The sequence below is a fragment of the Gadus chalcogrammus genome, chromosome 17 (genome assembly GCF_026213295.1).
Source record: "Gadus chalcogrammus isolate NIFS_2021 chromosome 17, NIFS_Gcha_1.0, whole genome shotgun sequence".
Lineage (NCBI taxonomy): Eukaryota > Metazoa > Chordata > Actinopteri > Gadiformes > Gadidae > Gadus > Gadus chalcogrammus.
The window spans coordinates 17,420,713-17,446,079 of record NC_079428.1 but is presented as its reverse complement, the minus strand read 5'-3'; the positions used below and the strand labels follow the sequence as shown (position 1 = coordinate 17,446,079).

The window sequence follows — 25,367 nt, the reverse complement described above, 5'->3', positions numbered from 1 at the left end:
AAGAAGTTGTTTTAACATAAACAACATGAGTAGAAATCAAGTAGGAAAAACTGTGTTGTTCGACTTGGTATTATAACAATCTATTATCAAGGACCAATAACAGAATCGAAGTCAGGAACTTACTGCATGGATTTTTTTACCCAAGTTCTTTGATCCATGCCAGATGTCAAGGGTGTGTCGAACACCAGAGTCCTTGAACCTGCCTTTTGTTGGATCTGCATGGAAGGATGCAAACAGATATGTGTTAGACGCAGGCTAAAACATTTTGACAATGATCAATCATGAAATACATAGAGCAATACTTCATCCGTAAAATTATGCACATAAATATCTTTGCACTTACTGAAGAGCGCCGAGATCTGTGAATGAGCATCAGTGCAAAACTCCTGTAGGCGAATCTCTTTGTGGAGAGTCTCAAAGGTCCGGATGAAAGCCTCCTTCTCCATGATAACCGAATTCTTCTGGGTCTCCCTCTTATCAATATTGACAATTGATATGATCTCTTTACTGTCGTTGTCCATCGTTGTGTATGTACAGTACTGTGCTGAAAACCCAGGACTATCCATACGACCGTCACCTATGAAAGATGAAAAAAAACAACACAAAAATAAACATTGCAGATATAATAGATAAAAGCCACATTCTCTCACTTATCAATGTCAAAGGTGAACATAGTATGAAATTACACATTACACAAAAAGTAAATAAATCAAATGTAGTTGAGCCACATTGTAATCAGCTGTGTGTAGGACTGCAGGAGTAATATTTGTAGGAGAGGGATTTGCAAACTTACCAAGGGCCACTACACTTTGATTTCAGCCGGGTAATAATGGCTGACCTCTTGTCATCCCAGTCGTCCTCGATGGCGTCAAAGCAGTAGGCGTCCTGGATTTTAAAGAATGTGGTTCTGTGTACTATTCCCAAGTTCATGAATTTGAACAGCAGAGCCACCTTCCCGTAGTTGTTCCCAGAGAGTAGGATGTTCGAGGACAACATGAAGTCACCTGCATGCATCCCATATTTTAGAGTGGGCTGGGAGTTCCACCTCCAGACACTGTGACCCTGATGACATATCTGAAAAAGGAAAAAAGAGCAACACAGCACAGAGCAGTAGCTGTCATTAAATAGATAATAAAGCATGTGTACACTATGCCCTCAAAGTGAAATATATGATCCTACAGTATGTCTTTATTGCTAACCAAGTACTCACCCATTCCACGACAACTGATGTGCCCCTGGAAGTTATTTTCACCTCAAATGGTCTAAGTGCTCCACATTCAGCATCAGTTACTGGGTCCTTTGTGTTGCACTTGGGGATTGGTAAGACAAGATACTGAGCCAGCTGTTTAAGACAGCTATGGTAGACAATGGAAGCTGGTTGTCCAATTATATCTTCCTTGCAGAGGACTTGGGTCTTCTCTGGTAGCGGTGGTATCACTTCTGAGGAATTGTGTCCATCATCAAGGTCATGAACAGTCTCCTCCAGACCAACAGCTGGTAATGTGTCCAGCCATTTGCTCTTTTGGAGAGCTCCACCAGTCCTGTGATAGCAACATATACAAACGCTACAGAGTTTAGGAATAACATTTGCATATTGAAAGGCCTGAACCACAATACAGATATATCAAACATGCAAGTTGCTGGAGCAATTATAATATTGTTTTTCGTGTTATTTGGGGAATATGCCGTTTTATGTTTTGACTGCTGCGTGGATTAATTGTTCATGGGAAGGCATTTAGGTTATCACCTGGCATGGTGTATGTAATTCGGGGCAGCTGACAGTTTTGTACCGTGTCCCAAGTCATGGGAATTGTTTGCTTTGTATTGAACTGAATTGAATACCTGATATGGCAAATAGACGTAATTGAGTTGCATGTTGTAATTTAGTTGCATCATGTGCTACGGTGAGCAAGAACCAGCAATGGATAAACGGGTCACAACACTCAAAGATATTTGATTTATTATACGTACCGCACACAGAGATAAGGCACGTAATCGATGTCACTGTCATCACTGCATTCACAGTCTTCCCCCATCATTTCTTCCTCCTCTGAAGATGACCCATTGTCCATCTCCATTTCTGGGTACCAACTGTCATCTTCTCCACTGTCATCTTCCCAGGTGTTATCGGCCCAGCCAATTCTATGAAGGAGATTTTTTAGAGGGCTAAGTTTAAAAAGTGTAGTGCATCAATAATACAGGGATTTGATGGAACATACAAGTGAACACTAGATCCGAGGACACACTTACGTAGAGTTCCGGATGTCATTAAATTCTTCTTCAGTTATGACTTCAATGTCATTTACCTGTGGAGAAATACTAAAAATACAAAAACAATGAAATACAATATTAACATATTTGAGTACTTGAGAAGTCAATAAATGGAGAGGTATTAATGTTGATTAGTTGATACAGAAGTAACTTTTTCCACTGTTCCACTGTTCTTTCTTTACCTTGTAGCCATACTTTGAAAGGTAGTGGCAGGATTGGTGTCCTCTACATCTTCAGCATCCAAGAAGTCATCGGCTCTGAGAATATAAATAGTGTTATGAAATAAAGATCTTTGAAATTAGTTATTAGGCTATATTGTCTTCTATAAAGGTGGAAGCTGAAAATAAATGTACACAATTTCATATTTTGGAAATGTTAATGGAAAATGGTGGTGGGGTAGTGATCACCTGTCTAAGAGTGTCTCTGAATGAATGCTTGAAGCTTGGGGAAGAGGCAGGTTTCTCCTGCGCTTGCATGGTGTGGATGAAGTAGGGGATGTGAGGTTCTCATAACTGCCAAAACAGGTGAAGCACAACAGTGATTGGTCAACAAAGAAAAACGTTATCGGAATTAAAAATATATATATATTTGTTAAAATAACACAGAAAGCCAGATTACACACAAGGAAATCGTCACTTCAAAGCGATCGCAAAACTGAGCTAGGCTGCTGCTAGCTTGCAACAACGTTATAACAATACATGGAATATCTTATGCTAGACTTCCCTCGCTGTGCTTATCTTGGCAGTTGCGTCAAAGTAGCTTTTACACAAACGTGACTCGGACATTATCCACAGTTGAGTTGAGGCCTAGGCCACGTGTTAGCACAATCTCTGTGTTATTCCGACAGGGTTGGTGTGACCATAACTAACCTATAAAACGGACCGGGAAAAGAACCATGGGCTGATGCAAGACATCCTACAGAACCGTATTGAAATGGTTACATTACAGAACCGTAATATAACGGTTATCATGGCTTTGCTTAGTAAAAACCATACCAGCCGACACTTCACATATTCATCACAATATACTATGGAGAGATAACACAATTCCTTACCTGTCTATAAGAAATGTAGCCATCTCAGCGTCCGATTTTAAGTTTCTCAGGTCACATAACTCTCTCCATCGCTCATAAGCCACGCCGATGTTTACTCTGGTTTTATTTCGAGCTCTCTCCGCCTCCCTTTTAGTAGCTGTCCTTTCAACAAGTGTCTTTCCTCTTTTTTTCGCTGTCTTAGTGGTGTTAGTTGATGGTATCTGGGGAATGGGAAATTTATGGGCCGTTGATGAAGACATGGCTATTCATTTGTTGTCCGCCGTAGTAGTACAAAACTGTCAGACCGCTAGGCTCGTGAACGCTCACGCAGGGACGCACCAACGTCGTTGCCAAGGTGACCGGACAGTCCCACAGCCAATAAGAACGGAGAATCGGAGCCTCGCTCTGATTGGTCAAAGTGTACATGAGCGGTGGCAATTTTTGGGTGCGGCCCACAGAGGCAGGGGAGAGCAAAGTTATGAGCAGATATTCTCAGAGCACTTCACCTACATATAGCTGACTGGCCATTAGGACAGTTTTGCCAAATATTACAGTAAAGAAATTACCCACCCTAGCTTTAAGCAGATAACACTTATTTTACAAATGACATTTATTCTTGTTGCTAACTTTATATTTGCATTGTATGTAATTGTTTAATGGCATTTAGCTAGTAAACTGAGTGTATTAACATAAGCTAGCTAGACTGATACATTTAAAAACACTAGCTAAATTCAATACAAATATAAAGTAAAAAAAAGTGTTGTCTGTATTAGGGCTGCAACAACGAATCGATAAAAATCGATTACTAAATGCGTTGGCAACGAATTTGGTCGTCGATTCGTTGTGTCGCGCGATTAATAAGTTACTCATAGGCGCAGCACTGTTTACAGCCATCCGCGGACAGGTTGGTTCACGGTTCATGCACGCCCACAGCGAGCTTTAGTGTGAGCGACCACAGCTTGTATTTTGGTCATAACTTAAAACTGGACTGTAGGCCTACATAAAAGTGTCGTACCTTGTGATGGAAAATCTACATGTTGTATTGTTTTGGTCTATATGAATTTAAGTTTTGTTGCTATTCTGTGTAATTTTATATAGTGTCTGCCTTCTGCTCTCCTTTTGGGTCATTTAAAGTGTGGACGTTCGAGAGTCGTGTGATACATTTTATTGCCTGCCTGTTCCTATCTTTTCGTGTGTCATCTCCCAAGCAATGCTTTGAAGTATGGGCCTTTTCCTCAACACTCTGGCTAGCGTAAACAAAGTCAGAGAGCTACATGTCACGGCCGCCGACCCCACCTTAGCCTCGGGGGGGGGGAGCTTCAACTGTAAAGATAACAATCTGGTGAACAAAGACTTTTAGTATTGGGGGACCACCCCCTCCAGATGCCAACCCAAGTGAATAAAAACTCATTGATTGGAAGACTCAGTGGACTTGTCTGAGCGTACCTTCCGAGAATGAAGTAACACGCAAAGAGGAGCTCCCATCTGGGGCCTCAGATTATTGTAATGTATGCCTGTTATGTTGTTTGTTGATGCATGTTGTGATGTATCTTTGTTCGTACTTTTAATACAAATATATATAACCACTAATTGTCAACAGTATTGTGTGCTTTTTGCATCTAAATATCTCATCTGCTTAGACGCAATATCTGATACAGAAATTGCCACGACAACCTTCACTGTCTTTGGGTTAAAAAAACTCCTTCAACTCAGTATCCGTCTAGTCCAACCGAAAACTCTGTCAGCTGCTGCTGCTGCAGACGTTGTGCAGACGGGCTCGGAGTCGGCACCGCGTGCATCAACAGTCATTCAAAGCAGCGGTAGTAATCACACAACCGGACGGTGTAGAACGTCCCCTCAGTTAAAAATAGTAATGCAGTTTTTAAATCCATGTTAAAATCGGCAGGATATAGAGCTAGTTAGCTTAAAAAAAATAACTAACCAATGGTCACAAACAGTGTCAAATGTGATGTGTTCAGGTCGGCTCAGTAATATGATTGATGCGTTCAAATGCAGCAGTAAAAAAATAATAATAATTGAGATTTTGGTGAAAACTTGTTTTCCCAGTAATATAAAATAGTCAAGATAGAATTATGACCTGTTTAATGTCCTATCTTGAACTATCATCATCTTATCAGCAATTAAAGCAATAATACAAGTTCTAGTTCAAGGAGTCTCGAAAATGGTAGCAATAGGTTTGACCGGTTAACCATGGACATCCCTTATATACATATAAAAGTATATCATACATTGTATGTTTTTTTTTTGTGTTATCCCAGTTATGTTTGTTTAATCTTTTTATTATTTAATATTACTTTTGATAGTTCCGGGACGTTGGAGCAATAAACTGGTGTTTTAACACTTCAGTCTGCACTGTGAATTTGAAGTAATGTTCAGTTTTTGAATAAAGATGCGGCAATTCAAATATAGCCTATATATTTATTTTTTTCTATCCGATTCATCGATTAATCGAAAAAATAATCGACAGATTAATCGATTATTAAAATAATCGTTAGTTGCAGCCCTAGTCTGTATTATGTTATTTCTTCTTTGGCAATATGAGCGCAAATGTTTTGAAACCTGTCTAGCAACACACAGTCAGTTGAACTAGGCCCGTTGATCAAGCCTCTTGTGCTGAAGAAAATGACAGCAGCTTCCCCAGACCAACGAGTCTGGCAATAGCCAGGCTACACTTACGACTCATTAAATCATAGAGGTGTGTGCTTTCTAGGGGTGTGTGCTGGAGTTGTAACAGAGGACGCCTCTCATTTGGATGCTGAATAAGAAGATGATTTCCAACCTGCACACTCAGCTCCTCGTGGCGGACCAGCCACTCGCCGCGCTCCAGGCTCTTGGCCGTGCTGTGGTCCGCAGACAGCGAGTTCAGGGGCTCCACTTCTGACGAGGTGAAGAGGGTGTCATGGCCGTCCACCGCCAGTGGGCCCTCCCCTTTACCGTAGACGCTCAGGATCCGCAACTCCCCGCTGTGACTGGACATGTGGGAGGAGCCAGGGGCGTCCACACCCAGACTCTCCGAGGTGGCGCCGCGCTGCGTGCTACGGTCTCCAAAGGCATCACAGTCTTCTGCAGAGGGAGAAAAAAAGAACAAGTAATTGTATTGATGCACTGTTTGCATAAAAGGAGGAAGTGTGTATTTGTACACATGAAATAAACTTTTTAAATGCATGTTTATTAGGGCTGTAACGATATGCATATCGAAACCGGAATCACGACACTCAAAACAACAAACCTGTCTCGCGGTGTGAGAAGGCACAAGCGCGATACGACCTTTCTAACTCTCCGGTCAAATTGTCAGATGGAAATTTGCTAATAATATGAACGACATTTATCCAGAGTGGGACAAATGTGAAAAAATAGCCTGTGTGATCCTGTCTCTAGTGTTTTGTGTGCTTTGAACGGCAGTTGGTCTGCTTATAGGTCGGAATGAAACGGCCACCGATTATTGACAGGATGGGTACTTTATTCTACCGGACTCGTTTGTTTCTTCACTAGACACACGCTACCGCTCGCTCTCCTCGCTCGTCCACTCACTCGCTGACGACACACACACACACACACACACACACACACACACACACACACACACACACACACACACACACACACACACACACACACACACACACACACACACACACACACACCACACACACACACACACACACACACACACACACACACACACACACACACACACACACACACACACACACACACACACACGTTATCGCGAATTAGACGTTCATGTTTCTTCCCCATCTATTTGAAAGTTAGGCTATTAAACATGTTGCATTCTATCCGGCCTGATTATGTCATTAATTAAGCTACATAGCCTAATAAGAATCTATAATAGGATATTTGACTAAACCACAAAACTAGTTGAGGGTTTTTGCCTACCTGCAAGCATCCTCCAACAGCAATCTTTGGTTATTTATTTATTAATGTAGCGATACATTAATAGTATTCTTTCTGTTCAAATCTGATCAGTGTTCCAATTAAGTGTTGTTTAAGATTAAAAAAAAATCGTGGGATGTATCGAACAGTGGGTTAAAAATCTTGATCCAAACCGAATCGTGAGTTGGTTTATTGTTACAGCCCTAATGTTTATGTAACATTGAGACCGAGGGTTTAAAATGTGTACTGCAGACAAAGATTCAGAGTTTTGGAGAGGGATGTCTCCTCCAGCACCCTCCCCCCTAGACTCAAAGCTCAAGCGGGGGCCAGGTGGAGGACACCGAACGAACACCAGCGCAAAATGATCTGAGCATGACATGCGAGACAAGCGCAATTATTCTATTTTGACAATAGCAAGTGACAACGTGTCCTTCCCTGTAAGCTGATCAGCTAACATTTATACATTTTGAGTTCATTGATCTTTGAGAATAATAAACCAGCTCATGCAGTGGTGTAGTGGTCCCTGGAGAAGTGGGTATACTCTAAATGTTTGCCCTTTTTTTAACGCAGCCCAGAAAAACACCCTTTTTTTAGAAACAGTGATATTTGAGACTACTCTTTTTAGTTTACTTACATTGGCACATAATTTCTGCTGCTTGATCTCAGGGAGGAAGGATTATGAAATGACTAAACAAATACTGGCCCACAGACTAGTGAGAGACAACTATTCCTTATTCCTGGAATGACACTTATTCTCTCACATGGCAAATCAGTAATTTCTTTTGTAAACGGTGTCTTTGAACAGCTGATTCGCAACACATAGCATGGGCCAGAGTGTGCCACTATTATGAAATTAACATGACTTGATCAGGAGCAGTAGGTATTACTGGTCACACAGGCAGCCAGCATGAATGTAAAATATAGATGAGGCAAACATGGTGTTTCAGTAATTTTTTGAACATTTATTTAAATAACATACTACTTATGTAGTATGTTATTTAAATAAATAACATACTAAAGTCATTTCAGTGATACTGCATCCTTATTCATATTTCACCTTAGATTAAACATTAGATTATTTCTCTTCCACAACAATCATCTCGTTAGATATGTATAATATCAATATATATATAAATATCATATGATGATTGTACATCATCATTCAAATTATTCAACAAAAAAATATATGTAACAAAACAACAATATTTAATTCAATTCAATTTTTTAAATAAATGCATTTACAACACATCAACTGTGATATGCTCTCTGAGCCCAGTACTGGGTTTCTAACCATGATCATACTACAGTATATTCCAGACAGACTTGCTTTCTGCAGGAGTTTTCACACTGCACTGTCTAGAACGCACAGAAGAGGCAGCCCGATGGCTCTTCAACCAGGTCTCAAACAGCCTCCTCTCCGACGGGGGCGGGGGGCAGAGCGGGCGTCGACGGTAACTGTACCGGTGTACGATCGCTAACATTAACTGCTGAGCTGCTGGCTGATATTGATTCGCGAGGGACGTTTGAAATTGTCAAATGAAATTTTTGTTTGGATAGCTCGCTTCATTTTACCGGATTATTATAGAAAATCATTTAAAGTAAACTTGTAAAAGTAAATTAGTCTTTCGCGATATTTACTTCGGCATGACCCGCCTTTCTCTCCCTCCGATTGGCTCATTCGTCGTCATGCCTACAGTTAACCAATCTAATCAGTAAAGGCAGCGAGTAATGGCCAATAAGTTGCAGAGTAGCGTGGGTCATGGCTTCACCGGGTAAAAGTGCGCGATTTCGCTTGCAGATACTACTGAATGGTGCGCATCTGGGGGGGGTTTAGAAGTGGGTATACGCAATGCTGACTGAAAAATAAGTGGGTATACGCCGTATACCCGGGACTACACCACTGATCCCAAGCCTTTCAGCCAGCAAGGCAGCATCGCAAACTTTACGGTGAGATCCTGTGATAGCCGCCGGGCTAAAAGAATCAGCGGGTTGCTAGCTAAGATGATAGCCGGAGATATGCTGCCCATGAGCGTAGTAGAGGGGACTGGGTTATCTGTTTTAGTGGGTGTAGCTTCTGTTAAATTAAATGGTTTTATGTGCGACTTCACTGTCCGTCCACACCAGAAGCGAATTGAGCGACCAAATCGCCGGAAGTCATTCACTTTCTATGGGCAAGAGCGACCAGAGCGACCAAAGCGACCAACGCTACCAGCGACCAAAGTTGAGCGACCAGAGCGTCAAAAAGAAGTTGAAAACTTTTTAACTTTATGCAAATGACTATTATTCGCTTCAGCGACCAAACACTGACAGCCAATCGGAATGTAGACGCTCTTCGCTTGCGTGGATCCCAGGGAACATCGGCAGGCACTTTGGTTCCTACCTACCTTTATTCACTCACTGAACAAAATGTCGGCTGAAGTATTAATCGCGGCTGTAACTGGGCACCCGGTGTTGTACGAACCCACCCTTTTTCAGTTCAGAGATCGAAACGCCATAGTGGTTTGGATATCAAGTGATGATAAGCGGGAGTATTTATAGGCTACATCTAGAACGTTCGTATTTAAGCGGGAATCATTATAATTTGCTCTACATGCCACCAATCTAACCAACCAATCGCGTGTAGCATGCTTTAAACAAAACCAAAAAAGTATTTGAAATCGTCACATAAACAAACTAATCGACAAGACGAGGGATAAATGACAAGGGATATATCTCTTGTCTTTTATCCCTCTATTCCCCACTATTCACGGAGCCTGAGGTGAATAATTTTTAATTAAATAGTCTAGATAGATAGATAGTCAAGTCTTTATTAATACCAAACGACACAAATCGTCGGGAATCCATTTAGGTGGTTCGTCCCACACAGGACAGTAGCCTACAAGACCACACAGAACAAGTCTGACTGGACATACACACAATACATCACATTAAAAATAGACACGCGTTGATAGATAGATAGACAGAAAGGCCTAGATAGATAGATAGATATGTTCCATTATTTGCCTTGCGGAGCCAACCAGTCCTGTGCACGTATGCAAATTAGCCATGTGCGCCAATGTCTATTTGTTTTGAATGCGACGAATGAGTGCAGATCATGATTTGCAGATCCAGATCAGTGAAACATATTTCAACTACTACAGCACGCAGGGTTTTTGTTCTCGGTTGTAATTAGCCTACATTTAGGATTTTTTTTACATTGGGGGAATCACTGTCCTACTTGTTGTCGAAGCACTTTATCGAACAAGCAAAACCGTCTCGGCAATATGGCCAAGGTGTATGGGAGAGTTCACTATTAGATATGGCTGTCTGTAGGGCCTACTAAACGCATACGGCTCCTTTAAATGCGTCTGCATAATTGAATTGTACGTCATGAGCGACTTGAGCGACCAAAGCGAACAGAAAAATTCGCAGCGAAACATTGTGAGCGACCAAAGCGTCTTTGACGCTTTGGTCGCTCCTGGTGTGGACGTACAGTTAAACAATTTCGTTGCAAAGGGGAGGCACGCATCATCAACTGCCGTTCCTAATTAAAACAACGCCGACACATTTTGCCTATTGGGAATTTACAGGTTCACAATCCTGCTCTTTGATATTTTGTTTATCATCATTTTTATATCAACTTAACTTCATTAAAAAAATGCATTATTGGTGTGCTCCTGATAGCAACCTTTGAAATAGGACGGGTGGGCCAACTGGGCTGCTGTCTTAAAGGAATGCGCAGATCCTTTGAGCTCTGCAACTGCTGCAGAAATAAAGAGAAGAAATCGATCGATTTTTCGATTTATGCCTCCTACACGCCTCCTCCTACACTCCTACACGTTATGCCTCCTACACATATAAAGTGCTCCGGGAGTCGCAAACGGTAACAATCACTTTCTCCTCCATGCTGCAGTTCACCCGGACTGCACTGCACTGAGTTGGCCGGTTGAACGCTGATTGGCTGTTACGTTACACATGTCACTCAGTGGCCAGGCTTTTGAAAGCCGATTGCCTGTCATCACGCGAATGTCGCGTCAAAGTTTAAATAACTTTAAAGATTGATAGATTGCGGGGAACATAGGACCCTTTTCCCAGAAAAGGGTTCCATGTTCCCCGCTTTTCCCCAAAAGGGTCCTATGCTCCCCGGTATGTATGGCTACAGGGGAACATAGGACCCTTTTTGGGAAAAACTGGGATCATAGAACCCGGGGAACATAGGGATGACCCCGAAGCATATTACCCTCGCTGCGCGTCAGTGTCCTGTTCGCCCTGTTGGTGCTTATTTTTCCCGATAATAACCGGCATTCTATACATTATCCCTTACTTATTACACGGCTCTTCTCAATGCTGTAGACTACATTCGTATTCGGTTGCTAAGCGGCGTCAACGACTTTGGCAAATTATTTCTCTGCTGATCAACGCTACGAATGATAACAAATACATTGGAAAAAGACACACTGTGAAGTAATTTTTTCGATTTGGCAAGTAGCCATTACTAATAATACCAATACTCTTTGGCTGGGATGATGAGGCATCAGGCAATCAAGTCATTTTAGCCTGAATACATAGGTAAGAAGCACCAGAGCAGGTTGCTAGTACCATGGACAGTATCAGAACGATAACCTGTTGAACTAAATGGATTTGTGGTATGCTACACCACGGGATGCATCTGCAGACCACTGCCACATAAATAAAGGTAAGACGCGATATTTATTGCTTAAGATTTGCTGGTGTTGTGGCGAGGTCTTTTGTGTTTTTGCACTCAAGTGGTCGGCTGTTTTAACTTGCAATTGATAGTCGGTGGAGTCAGTCTTGTTGACACTAAGTGACTTTTGTCATTCTGGAATTCTGGAATAATTCAGGGGGGGAGTTCATGAGTTTTGGTCAGAATGCCTGATGTAGGCTAGTTTTGATGGAATGCGTGTTGTGAATTGAGAACAGCCAGCTCCTGATGTGATAGGCTACGATTTTTGTAGTGCTTTGTGTAGCCACACCTTGGCCCTTCTGAACTTAAACACGCAGTTAAATTCCTTTCCTAGCTCCTCTTGTTTATGTTGTTAGCTTAGCCATATCATGTCACGTTGTCGACATTGGATACATGGAGCACAACATAGTGGGTAATATGTCCGATGCTTTTGAAAACGTTTTCTTCATAAACGTGCCAGACAGATTTTGTATACATTTTATTCCTTAGTAATTAGCTACATGGTTATGCCGTCTTTCAGAACTTTCATTATCGGCACTAAAGGTTCTGACGTTCTGCATCTCAGTGTGGTTTTCACAGTGCACTGAGGCAGAGCGGAAGAAACTCCAGGGAGTGGTAAACACTAGGGGTGAAACGGATCAGTGTGTCCACGGTTCGGTTCAGATAACCGTTTTGGGCCTCGGTTTCGGATACGGTTCGGATTAGGATCATGTCCGTGGTAGTAAAAAGGCAGACTTTTTTTTTGACGGAGGGTTTGGGGGAGAAACACAAAAATGAATGAGACCCACAGGCTATTTGCAATGTGTTAATTGACTGCAATCAGATAACTTGCAAGGCTTGTTTGTGCAATAAATGTTCCCCTAAATGCATTTGAAAACATGGTGCACTGAGTGTAACATGTAAGCGATAACGGCCGACGAGGTTTAGAACTCTGGCGACGAGCGCAGCATGAAGCCAGAGTTGCCTCTACCTGTCCATTATTTCCATCGAACCGGTCGAACCTCGAAGGCCGTTATCCCGCTTATCACCCGTTTGTATTTATCTCCCGTATATTTAGAATATAATTGTATCAATTATATATAGGAATCGTGCGCTTGAACTTCAGAAAACAACCTATTACAGCTACCTCATTGGCTCGGGCAGCACTGGAGAGAATGCATTCCGCTGGGTCCTAAACACCCTTTTGTATCGGACGTAGGCTACAGTAGGCAAAATACGCTACATAAGGCAATGCCTTCATTAAACTGAAATCCTCGGATCTCCAGAATGCTCCGAACTGTGGTAAACGAACCGAACGGATTCGGATACAATTCGAATCCGCTGCAGGCCTAGTAAACACCGCACAGAGGATCACTGGCTGCCCCCTGCCCTCCCTGAAGGACATATACATCTCCCGCTGCCTAAGCAGAGCGGAGAGAATCACAAAGGACAGCGCACACCCTGGCTTTCACCTGTTCAACCTGATGCCCTCAGGCAGGCGCTATAGGTCCATCAGAACCAGGTCTTCACGGTTCAGAGACAGCTTCTTCCCAAAAGCTGTATCCACCCTGAACACACACATGCACTGACCACCGACTGACTGACCCCCCCCTAACCTCCCACTGCTGTATTGTACTTTACTTTACTTTACTTTATTATACATTATTTACATTTCTATTTGGTATACTGTTGTTCTTGTTCTATTTATATATTTATTTATTTTCTCGAATGCACCAATTGGGAAAGCTTACTAAAAATGTCGTTGTACTTGACTCGTGCAATGACAAAAGGCTTTCTATTCTATTCTATTTCTATTCTATTCCTATTCTAAAGAGGAGAAACAGGAGTGCATCCTCATTGTAGCCAGCACTTCTAAAAATGCACTTCCGAATGCGTCTCTGTCCCAGCACATTTCAAACCAAACTGACGCCAATGTCCAGCACCCTCCCCCCTAGACTCAAAGCACAAGCAGGGGCCAGGTGGAGGACACTGAACGAACACCAGCGCAAAATGATCTGAGCACAACATGACATGAGAGACAAGCGCACTTATTCTATTTTGACGATACAATGCTGTGTTCCAATATCCATACTATCCGTACTTACTAGCCTTAGTATGAGTACGTAGGGGCGTTCCGATTCAGATCGGGCGAAAATAAGTGTACTGAAAGGACCCGGATGTTGTACTCAAAACGGTCAAATGGCGAAGTGTGGATCGATTTACACATTTCGTACTCAAACAACGGCAGCACTCTTAGCTACGTAGCGGAAGAGGGCGGAACCAGGCTAAGCCAAAGTCTGCGCATTTTCCACATAGCCTGCATTAATGGAGTCATTTTGTAGTTTTTATAGATTTTCATAGCTGCTAGGCGTAAAGAGTTCACCGATCAAAGCGGGATGTTATTGCGGGGGAGGAGCCGCGGCCGCAATCGTGATCGTAATTTCCGGTTAGTTCACCACGGAGCATTCGATTTGGAACAACACTGACCTCTGAAAAATAGCGCACTTAGTGAGTGTGGATAGTGTACTACGTTTAAGGGTACTCATGGAAGTATGGTTATTGGAACACAGCACAAGTGACAACGTGTCCTTCCCTGTAAGCTGATCAGTTAACATTCATAAATTGTGAATTCATTGATCTTTGAGAATAATAAACCAGCTCATGTGGCATCTGTCTTGAAACCCTTCTGCGGCCCTTGACTGATTCATCTTTGAAATACAACTCCCAAGTTTGACTCGTGTTAACAGGGCGCTGGTCATGATGCTTTTCCAAAGAGGACCAGGCTTTTCAGCGCAGTTAGAATCCAGTACATTCTCAGTTGATCCAGGTTGTTTGCTTGCATGTATGCAATGTGTATTACTAACCTACAGCAGGCATGCCTCCACCAATATCCTCTTCAACCTTGATTGAATGGTGTCTGGGGTCTGCTGCTTTCCACATAAAGAAGGAAACACAGAAAGACATTCTTTCATTGGCACAGAATAGTTGTTAATCCCCACTTACGACTCATTGATTCATGAAAGGTGTATGCTTATAAGGGTGTGTGCTGAGTTGTAACAGAGGAAGCCTCTCTTTTGGATGGCGAATGAGAAGATTATTTCCAACCTGCACACTCAGCTCCTCGCGGCAGACCAGCCGCTCGCCGCGCTCCAGGCTCTTGGCCGCGCTGTGGTCCGCAGACAGCGAGTTCAGGGGCTCCACTTCTGACGCTGGTGAAGAGGTTGTCATGGCCGTCCGTCGCCAAAGGGCCCTCCCCTTTACCGTAGACGCTCAGAATCTTCAGCTCCCCGCTGTGACTGGACATGTGGGAGGAGCCAGGGGCATCCACACCCAGACTCTCTGAGGTGGCGCCACGCTGCGTGCTACGGTCTCCAAAGGCATCGAAGTCTTCTGCAGAGGGAGAAAAAAAGGAAAAAGTAATCGTTTTGATACATTATTTGCATAAAGGGAGGCATTGTGTATTTGTACAAGTGAAAGAAACTCTTTAAATGAATGCAACATTGACACAGAGGGTTTAAAATGTGTACTGCTTACAAAGATTCACAGTTTTGGAGAGGGACGTCTCCTCCAGCATCCTCCTCCATAGACTCAAAGCTCAAGTGGTGGGCCAGGTTAAGGACACTCAACGAACACTAGCGCAAAGTGATCTGATCACAACATGACATGCGAGCAAGCACAATAATTCTAGTTGGACACTAAAAAGCAACGTGTCCTTCCCTCTAAGCTGATCAGCTAACATTCATACATTATGAATTCATTGATGTTTGAGAATGATAACCAGCTCATGTGGCATCTGTCTTGAAACCCTTCTGGGCTCTTGACTGATTCCATCTTTGAAATGCAACTCCCAAGTTTGACTCGTGTTTTAGCAGGGCGCTGGTCCTGATGCTTTCAAAAGAGGACCAGGCTTTTAGCGCAGATAGAATCTAGCATCAGCCTAGAATCTATGCCATCTAGAATCTACTACATCAAAGAAAAAAAAGGCTCAATGAGGAAAGTACACACCTTCACTTTTAAAATGGGCTGGCAAAGACTTTAAGGATAGCTGTGTGCCTACAAGTATGGCGTTTCCAGGTGTTATGTCTGGCAGGCGCACATCCCTTGAGAGAAGCTGCTGAATGGAAGCACTTGATGAGCTGGCCTGCGTAGAGACAACAAAGTTAAATTAGTACTAAATTTGTAACATTGTATATAGTCCAGCAGCAAGTTGTAAGAAGATATAAGATAAGCATGTTTAGTGAATTACATTAGCCTATACTTAAAATTAGTTCTATGAAATGATATTACATCCTTGAATTTGTTTACATATTTATAGTTCATCTCATCAACTCGATACCATGACATCAAGCGCTTCAGAAATCTGCTAATAACCTTTTGATTTGAATCAGGTGTGAAGGGGAAAACATGCCTATAATAGTGCGTTTCAGGTACACTTTTAGCCCGTAAACACCAGTTATAACTGGGAGTACAAGAGGGTAGAAGGGTGCGAAAACAGGGGTTGCCTGGAACGCACCATATGTATTTAGGATGAGTTTAACAGGTCGATCATCTCCTCATCAGTTAAACGCTAGAACTACTGCGGTCCAGTGGCCGGTAGAATACAGTTGTATTAGTTTGTTGTATGGTGAGCAGACATTGTTAAACATTGCATTCCCTTGGTATCCAAGCAGTAGAGATCAGTGCCTGTAGCCCCTTTGTTGAATTGTGCCCATTCTCGTGTGATGCCCCTTGCTTGCTGAGGTGCACACTCGAGTTACAGTGCGTGTATTTATGGTTATGAATGGGCGGCCATGTATTAGTCCGCTGTCCTTTCTCTAATAGGTCCATGGTATTTACACACATAACTGATGCTATCTACCTTACTTAACATTAGCGACAATAACTTGGCTGTTAGCTGTAGCGCTAATGCTAAAGCAACATTATAATGCTAACAAGGTAACCATATACAGTACAGCAACACAATGATATGGCGTTAGTTAACTTACTTTGTCGAGGTTTGTAGCTGAGCCGAGGAGAGTTGGTACTGATCCAGACTTGATTTTCAGACGTTGAGCAAGTCCAGCTCTGTATTGGCCCAAGTTGAGGAAGCAGTCGTCAGTGAAATGTTTGGCGCTGCCGTGTTCTAGCAACGGGACGGCCATGTGTTCCTGACCTCATCTGACTCCCGCGCTGCGTTTGTATCCAGTGGGCGTGGCCTATGACGTAATTGGATCCGGCTTCCTCATCCGTCGATTGATGCTGCCAGAGCATGGACATAATAGAGGTGGCGAAGTCACGCCCCTTCCGGTAGGGCTCATGGGACCTATGAGATCGAAAAATATGAATGGGTGTCAATTAGGGATTATCACGCTGATACGTATTACTTCCGCTTTTGGTGATCATTGTGCACTGTGACATCCGGTGAATAACTCATCACTCTGGCGAAACGATGATGGAGGACCGGTAGTTCACTTTCACTACATCCCTGATAAATCTACCCAAAATCACGTTTTCTGACGTTCACAGACTCACTGAACAACATTCCATTACAGCCCGCTCCAAACTGGACAAGGGATACAGTTTATTTTTCGAGAAATATGTCTACGACTACGAAGGTGAGTGTCTAGCTTACGCTAGGTAGGTTGGCATGTTAACGTCAGTTGGCGTCAGCTCAGACATTTCATTTTATTATTCTGATGTTAGCGTTGTCAGTGTCAACTACCTAACGGCAACATACAAGGGTCCCTTGCTAGAATGAACAATCCACAGTACATGCATTAATCATGGTTTTTTCTACCAGTGTCCAACATCATTGATAGGGAGGTGGCTGTCAGGTCTAGGTGTTACAGGTCGATGAAGAAGCGAGAACAGCCCCACTATTTGAAGGTTTATTTTAGGAAGCTAAGGAATAATGGCAAGAAGTTTAACCCCTTACACTCTTACTGGTTTACATCAAGTCAGTCACCAGCCATGTGCAAAAAATGCTATACCTTTGTGACATATGTACAGTATGCAAATATCAATATCATGATAATGTAACTTTGCATTTAAATTCTTTAATATCCTGTTTGTCCAACATGTAATGGTGTAAGGGTTTAACTACTCTACTGCGGTTGCAGATTTCCTAGAATTTTTGGTTCATTGCAATGCTCTTCCTTACATTTCTATATAAGTTGCAACAATCTGTTATTTTAGTTTAACTTTATCAACTTAAATATTTGTAGATTGTTTTCCAAGCTGACGGCGCCAATCTTCAAGAAACCACATGCAGCTGTACAGCAGGCAAGGTTCTTTGCAACCATCTAGTGGCCTTGTTGTTCCAGAGTGCCCATTACAGCATGTTGCAGGTGAGGGCTGAGGTCTGGGATGAGGTTCACATGGGCAGGTTGATTGGAGTGACACTGGTTCTAGAGGTCTGCCTTCGATTATTAACAAGCACATCCTCAATCCCGGTTTGCTCTTCTATCTCTTGTTCTGCAGGTGAGAGCTGTACCACCTCCTATGGCCTGCACAAGCTCTCTGCAAACATGGCATCGACCAAGGACTAAGGTAACATTGTAGCTGTGCGGAGCTGCACCGCATTGAATAGACTTCCAGGCTATTTTCAGCCGCGTCGTACCCGCCCGCGTGCCACGCTTCGCTCTGCGAGCAGTGTGTTACAAACGTTACACACTGTTCGCAGAGCGAAGCGATGCAGCCGAAAAATAGACTGGAAGTCTATTTAAAGTGGTGCAGCGGATAGGGCTGCGCAGCTGTACGTCTGGCTACGTTGGTTAACATGGGAGTGAATTGGAAGCGGCGCCGCTCCACGTGGCTGCGGCGAGCAGTGGCTTTATACTACTACAAGTAAGATACTATTACAATCATGGCTACTTGTTGATATCATTCCCAGGGGATCCATGCAGAGCCGGTTCCAGACTTGGTGGTTAGGAGACCAAAGCCATCCCCCAGGAGTGTATGCAAATCAACTCTCTATCAAGCATACACAGGTGATGTTACTACTGTAACTAATATCATACTGTTGGCTGCTGTATAATAAATAATTGTATCTTGCCACTTTAATACTCATAGATTATGTACCAAATATAACACTGCAGTGAGCTATTCTCCAGAAAGACTCTTGACATCAGAATTGAAAAACCAAAACAAGAGATGTGTGGATTATTTCACACTAACAGTTTTTCATTTTATGTTTTCAGGATCCCTCCCTGACCTGCAAGTCTTGTCTCTTGGGGAAACACTGAAAAATATCAGGCCTCAACCACTGATATCCTCAGTGCTACATGGCTTGTCTGAAGTCTCCATGGTAGACTCCAGCTTCGGACCTGTGCCGCGGGGTTCACCCCCTGTCCTACCAGTGTCCTCCTGTGGTCAAACTCAGAAATGATGTTCAACATCCAGATGCACCATCATTCCCTAAACTGCCTTTAGAGGGGTCAACGTGTCCCACTACTTTTCCAAAATTTGCCTCAAACTCCCAACAGTTTCTCCCTTTGGACAGCTTAACTGTGATCATGAGATGGCAAGCTGAGAGAGAGGAGCAGACACGTGAGCAGTCTGAGTGCCCATTATGGCAAGCTTTACGCAAGCCTAGAGTGACAGCTAGTAGGTTCTATGAGGTTAGCCATGTGAAAGGACCGTCTTCTGGTCAACCCTGGCAGGGCGGATACTTAAGGGTGTACGCCAAAACACCCGCAATGAAAGGGGCCTTGATCGCGGAGCCGCAGGTGCTGGAACAATATTCAAACATTGCAATGTAAATGTCTCGCGCTGTGGATTGTCAATCCATCCCGATGCCCCTACCTCGGGGCTAGCCCTGATGCGAGAGTATATGACCCAAGTGCCGTTCCGTGTTTTGGGCTGGCTGAAGTTAAATGGCCCAGACATCTCTTAAACATTTCTGAGGCAGGACATGTTAAAATCGTGATGGTCAGGCAAAAACTGAAAAAGAATCACAAATACCACTGGCAGTTCAAGGTCAATTGGCAATAACTGGATTGAGTTGGTGCGAATTTTATAACCGACACTGAGGAAGACTTCACAGTCGAAAGAGTCTGGAGGGATGATGAATTTATAAAGGAGATGAAAAATAAGGTAGACCTGTACTTCTTTGGTACATATATGAATGTGTATTTTCAGCAGAAAGTGAAATGAACTGAAAGAATAAAAGGATTTAATTAATTCCCTTTCTCTGAGTACATAATTTACTACATTACATATTAACATTTTGAATACTTTCTGGATAGACTGACTGGACTTTAAAATTGATTATAGATGCAAGACTTCTCATTCAATTATATACAGAATTACAGCTCCGGGAAAAATGAAGGGACCCACTCCAAATGTTCAGTGTCTCTCGTTTTAATATTTATTATGTTTGAGTAAACACTATTCTACAGGGATGTAGCCTTTAATCAAGGGGTCCTGGAAGTTGGTCAACACGCAGCAGACGGTCCACAGGCTGGTTGACTGTCCCAGACAAGGTGAGAGGACAGTGCGATCCCAGATGCGGTACTCCTTTGACTCGGCGTATTGCCCTTTCCACAAGGATTCGAAGTCGGGCGATTGCTTGCGTCTTCAGAGCATCCTCTTCGGTGAACTGCGCTGTGGTTAGAGAGATAAGTTAATTAGTATTATTTCACATTTGGGTCAGTTTTAATTTGAAATGTTCATTCCTTTCATGCCTACCTGTCATCTTGAAGGGTGGCATAATTAGCTTTGCCCCACGGTCAGCTAGCAGCTTCTCAATGGTGAAGCCCTTGTCTGCCATGCAGCCATCTCCTGGCTCCAGCAAATCCAGCAGTCCACAACGTTCGGTCAGCTCTCGGTCAGAGATTGGAGCCGGTGAAGAGACTCGAAACAAAAGTAACAGCACTACACGGGGCAATTCCAATCAAGGCTTTAAAGGTTGTCGGTTTTTGTAGGAGGAGAAAACCTCAGACTGGAGAGTGAGGGATGACGGATTCTGGCATCGCACCTCGGTGCAGTCGATGATTACCCGAACATCGGGACTGTACTGCACAAATTTGCGCGGCATGGTGTTCTTTACTTGCTGTTTGCTCATCCAGATGGGGAGGGAGCCAAGGAGCAGGTAAAGGTAGTTGGCCCACGTGATAACTACACGGGAGACAGTGGACACACTGACCTGAAACATGTCAGCCAGTACCTTCTCTTGCAGGCCTGCAGCATCCGGCAGCAGAAAATAAAAAACTCATCAAACAGTTGCAGTCTACGTGTTGGACTGGGAGAAATAGGTTCAAAGCTTTGTTGGTTCTTCTGAGCTTTTGACCAATACACTAACATGGAGCAGATGGTCGAATAGCCTCCAGAAGTGACAAAAAACCTCTCGTGATGTGAATCTTGGTAAAATAAAATGTCCTTGTCTGAGACACAAAATCTTTGAAAGGGCACATGACCCACTTTCATCTGTGACAGCTCTCTTGTCAGCTCCTCTACCGTTCCTCTAATTGCTGTATGCGTGCAGCAGCAGCATCCAGCGCACCTGTATGAGATGAGAAAAAAAAATTAACACATCTGACCCAGATTTTGACTGTGACTTGCATATTGGAAATAGTTTGGACCTCTAAAGAAATTGCTTTTTATAGCTCAATATTGATTTTAAAATTTACTTTTTATAGCTCAATATTCACCTTTACAATTAAGTAAGATATAAATGCAACATTTCAACTTGTAATGAAGCTTTTTCACATTGTGGTATTGGTCAAATGCTGGGACATCAATAAGACTAAACATTTTGGGCCGAGTTCTGAAAAGTTGACCTGCCTCCTCGGTATAACCTACCAAGAGCCCATTCTGTGATTAAACCATTGGTAGCACATCCTGTCAGGGAGGTGGTGTAGAACAGTATGGGGTACTAGTAGGCCAATATTTCAGAACACTAACAAACCTGGTTTAGGAGCAGACCGTAATCATGGTCTGGCAGCACCACCGAAGCTGCAATCTCCGCCACCGGCTCTTCTTCACACGGCAGCGGTTGCTCCAGAGGAAGGGCTGGTGAACTTCATGGCCTAAACGAGTTGAGGCTCTTTATATACGGACTCCCTTCTTGGCAGTCCCCAGTTGTTCCACTGGAAACGGGAGGGTACAGACCCGATTTTAGTCGCTTGACATCACCCCGTTTGGTTGCCATCCTTATCGCTTGTAGCGTTGGTGTAGTCTGAATCACTGAAGTGCCGGCTACACACAAACGTGCTACCTAGTTTAATTTAAGTTTGGCCCTTCATCCCGGCGAACCGCTTGGATCCACTTCTTCCTGAGACTAGTATCAGTCGGGAATCCATGAAATGTAAGTATGGTTGGCGTTGTTTGTTCGATGCACAAAGTGGTACAGCAGCAGTGACATCTAGCTGTTGTTTGCGCCATCGTTGAACTTCGCCGGAAGTGTTCATGCACAACTAAGACAAATCCCGCCCCCGAACCAGGAAGCGTGATAATCCCCTATGGAGAGAAAATAATTATTTTCTGGGCCCACTCTTTATATGCCCTGGATTACACATATGTTGTTTGTGGATTTAAATGATAATTGTTCATGTAAAGAAAACTAAAAAATGTTCGTGAAGAAGTTTGATAATTTTAGGTTTTATGTGAGGCCGCTTTGTGAACTACAGCTCTGCGCTGCTCTCGACGCATATGATATACGGCACCACACCCGCCCTTGGAACTCGGCACAGAGATGGCGATCTCTCTGACCCACTTCACCGCTTTTTCCAAGGGGAGGATAAAAGCATCGAAAGAGGTGAAAACCATTATAGTCGGCGCACATGCAGAGTTTCCAGTTATGCCGATGGGAAGATTGTCGGTCGTCTCAACGCCAGTCGCAGGGAGCTTGACGTCACATACGAGCCAGTGTAGTCTTTCTCGTTGTGTTTCTCTACAGCCTTTATCTGAACAATTGCACAAAAAACGGTCGAACTCTTTGCATGAAAAATTATCCTTTAAATCCACAAACAACATATGTGTAATCCAGGGCATATAAAGACCGGGACCAGAAAATAATTATTTTCTCTCCATGACACCCATTCATATTTTTCGATCTCATAGGTCCCATGAGCCCTACCGGAAGGGGCGTGACTTCGCCACTCTAATAAGGATGGACCACGGACTGGCCGCCCATTCATTCCTATACAAACTGCTCAGTGCGCAGGGTAACATACAGGAGCGATTTGCTTCCGCGTTATTGGGCCAAGACACGTGGCCTAGTCCGTGACGTACCGGATGCAGAATATAGAACGCAGGCGTGCCCACCCCCCCACTCCGGTCCAACAACAATATAAAATGATACCGTAATGCACCTGTTCTTGTCTTTGACTATTTTGAATAAATGGATCAATTACATGATGAATCACAATGATCGCAAGCAGAGGACCGTGAGAGTTATTGAGCAGCAGATGACCAGTCCAAAATCGGACACGTTAATCGGAGCACTGAACTAGGCCCTCTCGGATGCCATTTGTTTCACTACGACTCCTTTCAGCTGCACACCCCTTCCCCAGCGAGATAACGGCTACTAAAACGCTTGAGGTGGCGTTTTGAAAAGAAAAAAACATAATTTTTTTAGGACATGGCATGAAGGAATTATGAGCTTTGATTGATATCCAGACATTTTTTGCGGAGACACCTTCCTGTTCCCCACTTGTATTGGAGTGGAACGGACATATCTACTTCTGGGTCCCATGATTTGAGGGGACCCCTCGCAGCCCGCTTAAACAGCTGCAATACCAGGCTTGGTGCCGCTGAGCACTGGTGGATTGCGGAAGTATGCAGTGTTCCTGGGGGCTTGTGCCCGCTTGTGCCCTGCGCCACTGAGCAGTTTACATAGGAATGAATCATGGACATAATAAAGGATGGACCACAGACTGGAAAATGGCCGCCCATTCATTCCTATACAAACTGCTCAGTGGCGCAGGGTAACATACAGGAGCGATTTGCTTCCGCGTTATGGGGCCAAGACACGTGACCTAGTCCGTGACGTACCGGATGCAGAGATCTTCTTCTTCTTCTAGTTTAGTGGAGGATCATAGTTTTTCCCCATATACCGCCACCTACTGGACTACTACACAGGAGTTTGTGACAAGGACGTTGGCAAATGATAAAGTTGAAATCATAAAAATAAATTCAAAGAAAAAACCAAACTAACGAAACAAAATAAACAAAATAAACAAACTAACAAAAGAAATGAATAAATAAAAATAAAAAAATAAAAATGTATATACTTAAGGTTAAATTCTTCTAATTAGGTTAGTATCTTTTAGCTAATTTATCAGCAATTTCATTGCCATATATTCCATGGTGGGCTGGAATCCAACAGAACTGAATAACTAAACCAAGGCTTATAATATGTAAAGAAGATGCTTTACCATCTCACCAAATCTTCACGTATTGAATTATTTACCATTTTTTAAAAAAGCATTTCACAGTCTTTTGAAGCGATAATCCAGAGTGGGTGAAACTGACACTTTAGGACCAATGCCTTCAGCCTTCTCCACTCTGAAATTGTAATTTCAACAGTTTTCAATACTGTAAAATATAATCCAGGTCCTTAATCTTTATTCGATGATGCTCTTCTCTGCGTATTTGATAAATCAGTAATTATAACTTTTTGGTAATCATATGGTTTATCACACTGTTCATTAATTTCACTGTTCTTCCCTCTCATTCCTTTCCTTACTTCTTCTTTGGCTACCTGTCTTTGTTTCCCCTTCCACTCTTCTGCCCCAGCCAAACAGCCCAAAAAAGTGTTTTGTTAAAATTTGGGGTGTGGGGGTCTTGTAATAATAAGCTTTTTTATTGTAACACTTGGTTCAAATCCTATTTCTTACACATGCAGCCATTTGGACACCATTCTATGATAGCTGTAACCAAGGTACACACTCGTAATACTATAACAAGAGGACATACAGGCAGTTCAAATAAAAAGAGAGAACTTTATTGATCTGGAACTTCATAAATATGTAAGATTGCTCCATATAATACCATAGTACATAGTAAACGTATGTAGGCCTAAACAATTCAGTTCAATGTTATTGCTTAAGAAACAGATTCCTTCCAACTAACTATTTACGAAAATGCAATCAATAATCTATATAAAAGTAAATGTTTACATATCGACCAGCAACGAAGTTGGAGTAGCCTACCCAAATAATGAATTGTAATCCACCAACATTGTCACTGTCATACATAGCTAAGCATACCCCTGTCATACATAGCTAAACAAGCAAATGAAAATGAAATACCTACCAACGCAACTGAAATGTTAATATTAGACAATTAACAATATTATGAAAATTACGCAGGTCTCCATAATCATTCAGGTAATCAATACGTCCGTGCCTGTTACAGCTATTTCAATGATAGCCTATGTGTGTTATATATCCGTGTTCAACGCCATTCATGTTAAGTAAAGGACAAATCTCAGACTTTGGAAGTTAATGGAGTTAATGGAAGTTTTATTCGGAATTTAATTTAATTCGGAAGTTAATGGAGCCG

The 25,367-nt window shown here is 42.8% G+C and overlaps 1 protein-coding gene and 1 long non-coding RNA gene across 4 annotated transcripts in view; one reads left to right on the top strand and one right to left on the bottom strand.

Annotated features, from left to right (window-relative positions):
- The window catches only part of LOC130369646 (uncharacterized), a 196,225-nt gene that overhangs the window by 2,606 nt on the left and 168,252 nt on the right, over positions 1 to 25,367 (bottom strand). The window contains exons 1-11 of one of the 3 annotated variants that reach the window (XM_056575139.1): positions 14,747 to 14,770; positions 6,105 to 6,388; positions 3,326 to 3,525; positions 2,679 to 2,783; positions 2,454 to 2,528; positions 2,251 to 2,319; positions 1,972 to 2,142; positions 1,211 to 1,541; positions 794 to 1,074; positions 344 to 577; positions 124 to 215 (exon numbers count right to left, since the gene is read on the bottom strand). In XM_056575139.1, coding sequence (XP_056431114.1) covers positions 574 to 577; positions 794 to 1,074; positions 1,211 to 1,541; positions 1,972 to 2,142; positions 2,251 to 2,319; positions 2,454 to 2,528; positions 2,679 to 2,783; positions 3,326 to 3,525; positions 6,105 to 6,388; positions 14,747 to 14,759 — 1,533 coding nt within the window. In that variant the 5' untranslated portion in view covers positions 14,760 to 14,770 and the 3' untranslated portion in view covers positions 124 to 215; positions 344 to 573. Of the gene's footprint in view, positions 1 to 123; positions 216 to 343; positions 578 to 793; positions 1,075 to 1,210; positions 1,542 to 1,971; positions 2,143 to 2,250; positions 2,320 to 2,453; positions 2,529 to 2,678; positions 2,784 to 3,325; positions 3,526 to 6,104; positions 6,389 to 14,746; positions 14,771 to 25,367 lie in introns of those variants that run through there. The other 2 variants (XM_056575137.1, XM_056575138.1) reach the window with 2 other exon arrangements.
- On the top strand, positions 17,331 to 19,199 carry LOC130369670 (uncharacterized). The gene is made up of 6 exons (XR_008892860.1): positions 17,331 to 17,476; positions 17,662 to 17,747; positions 18,086 to 18,208; positions 18,342 to 18,410; positions 18,754 to 18,850; positions 19,061 to 19,199. It is a non-coding gene; the product is annotated as an uncharacterized LOC130369670 (long non-coding RNA).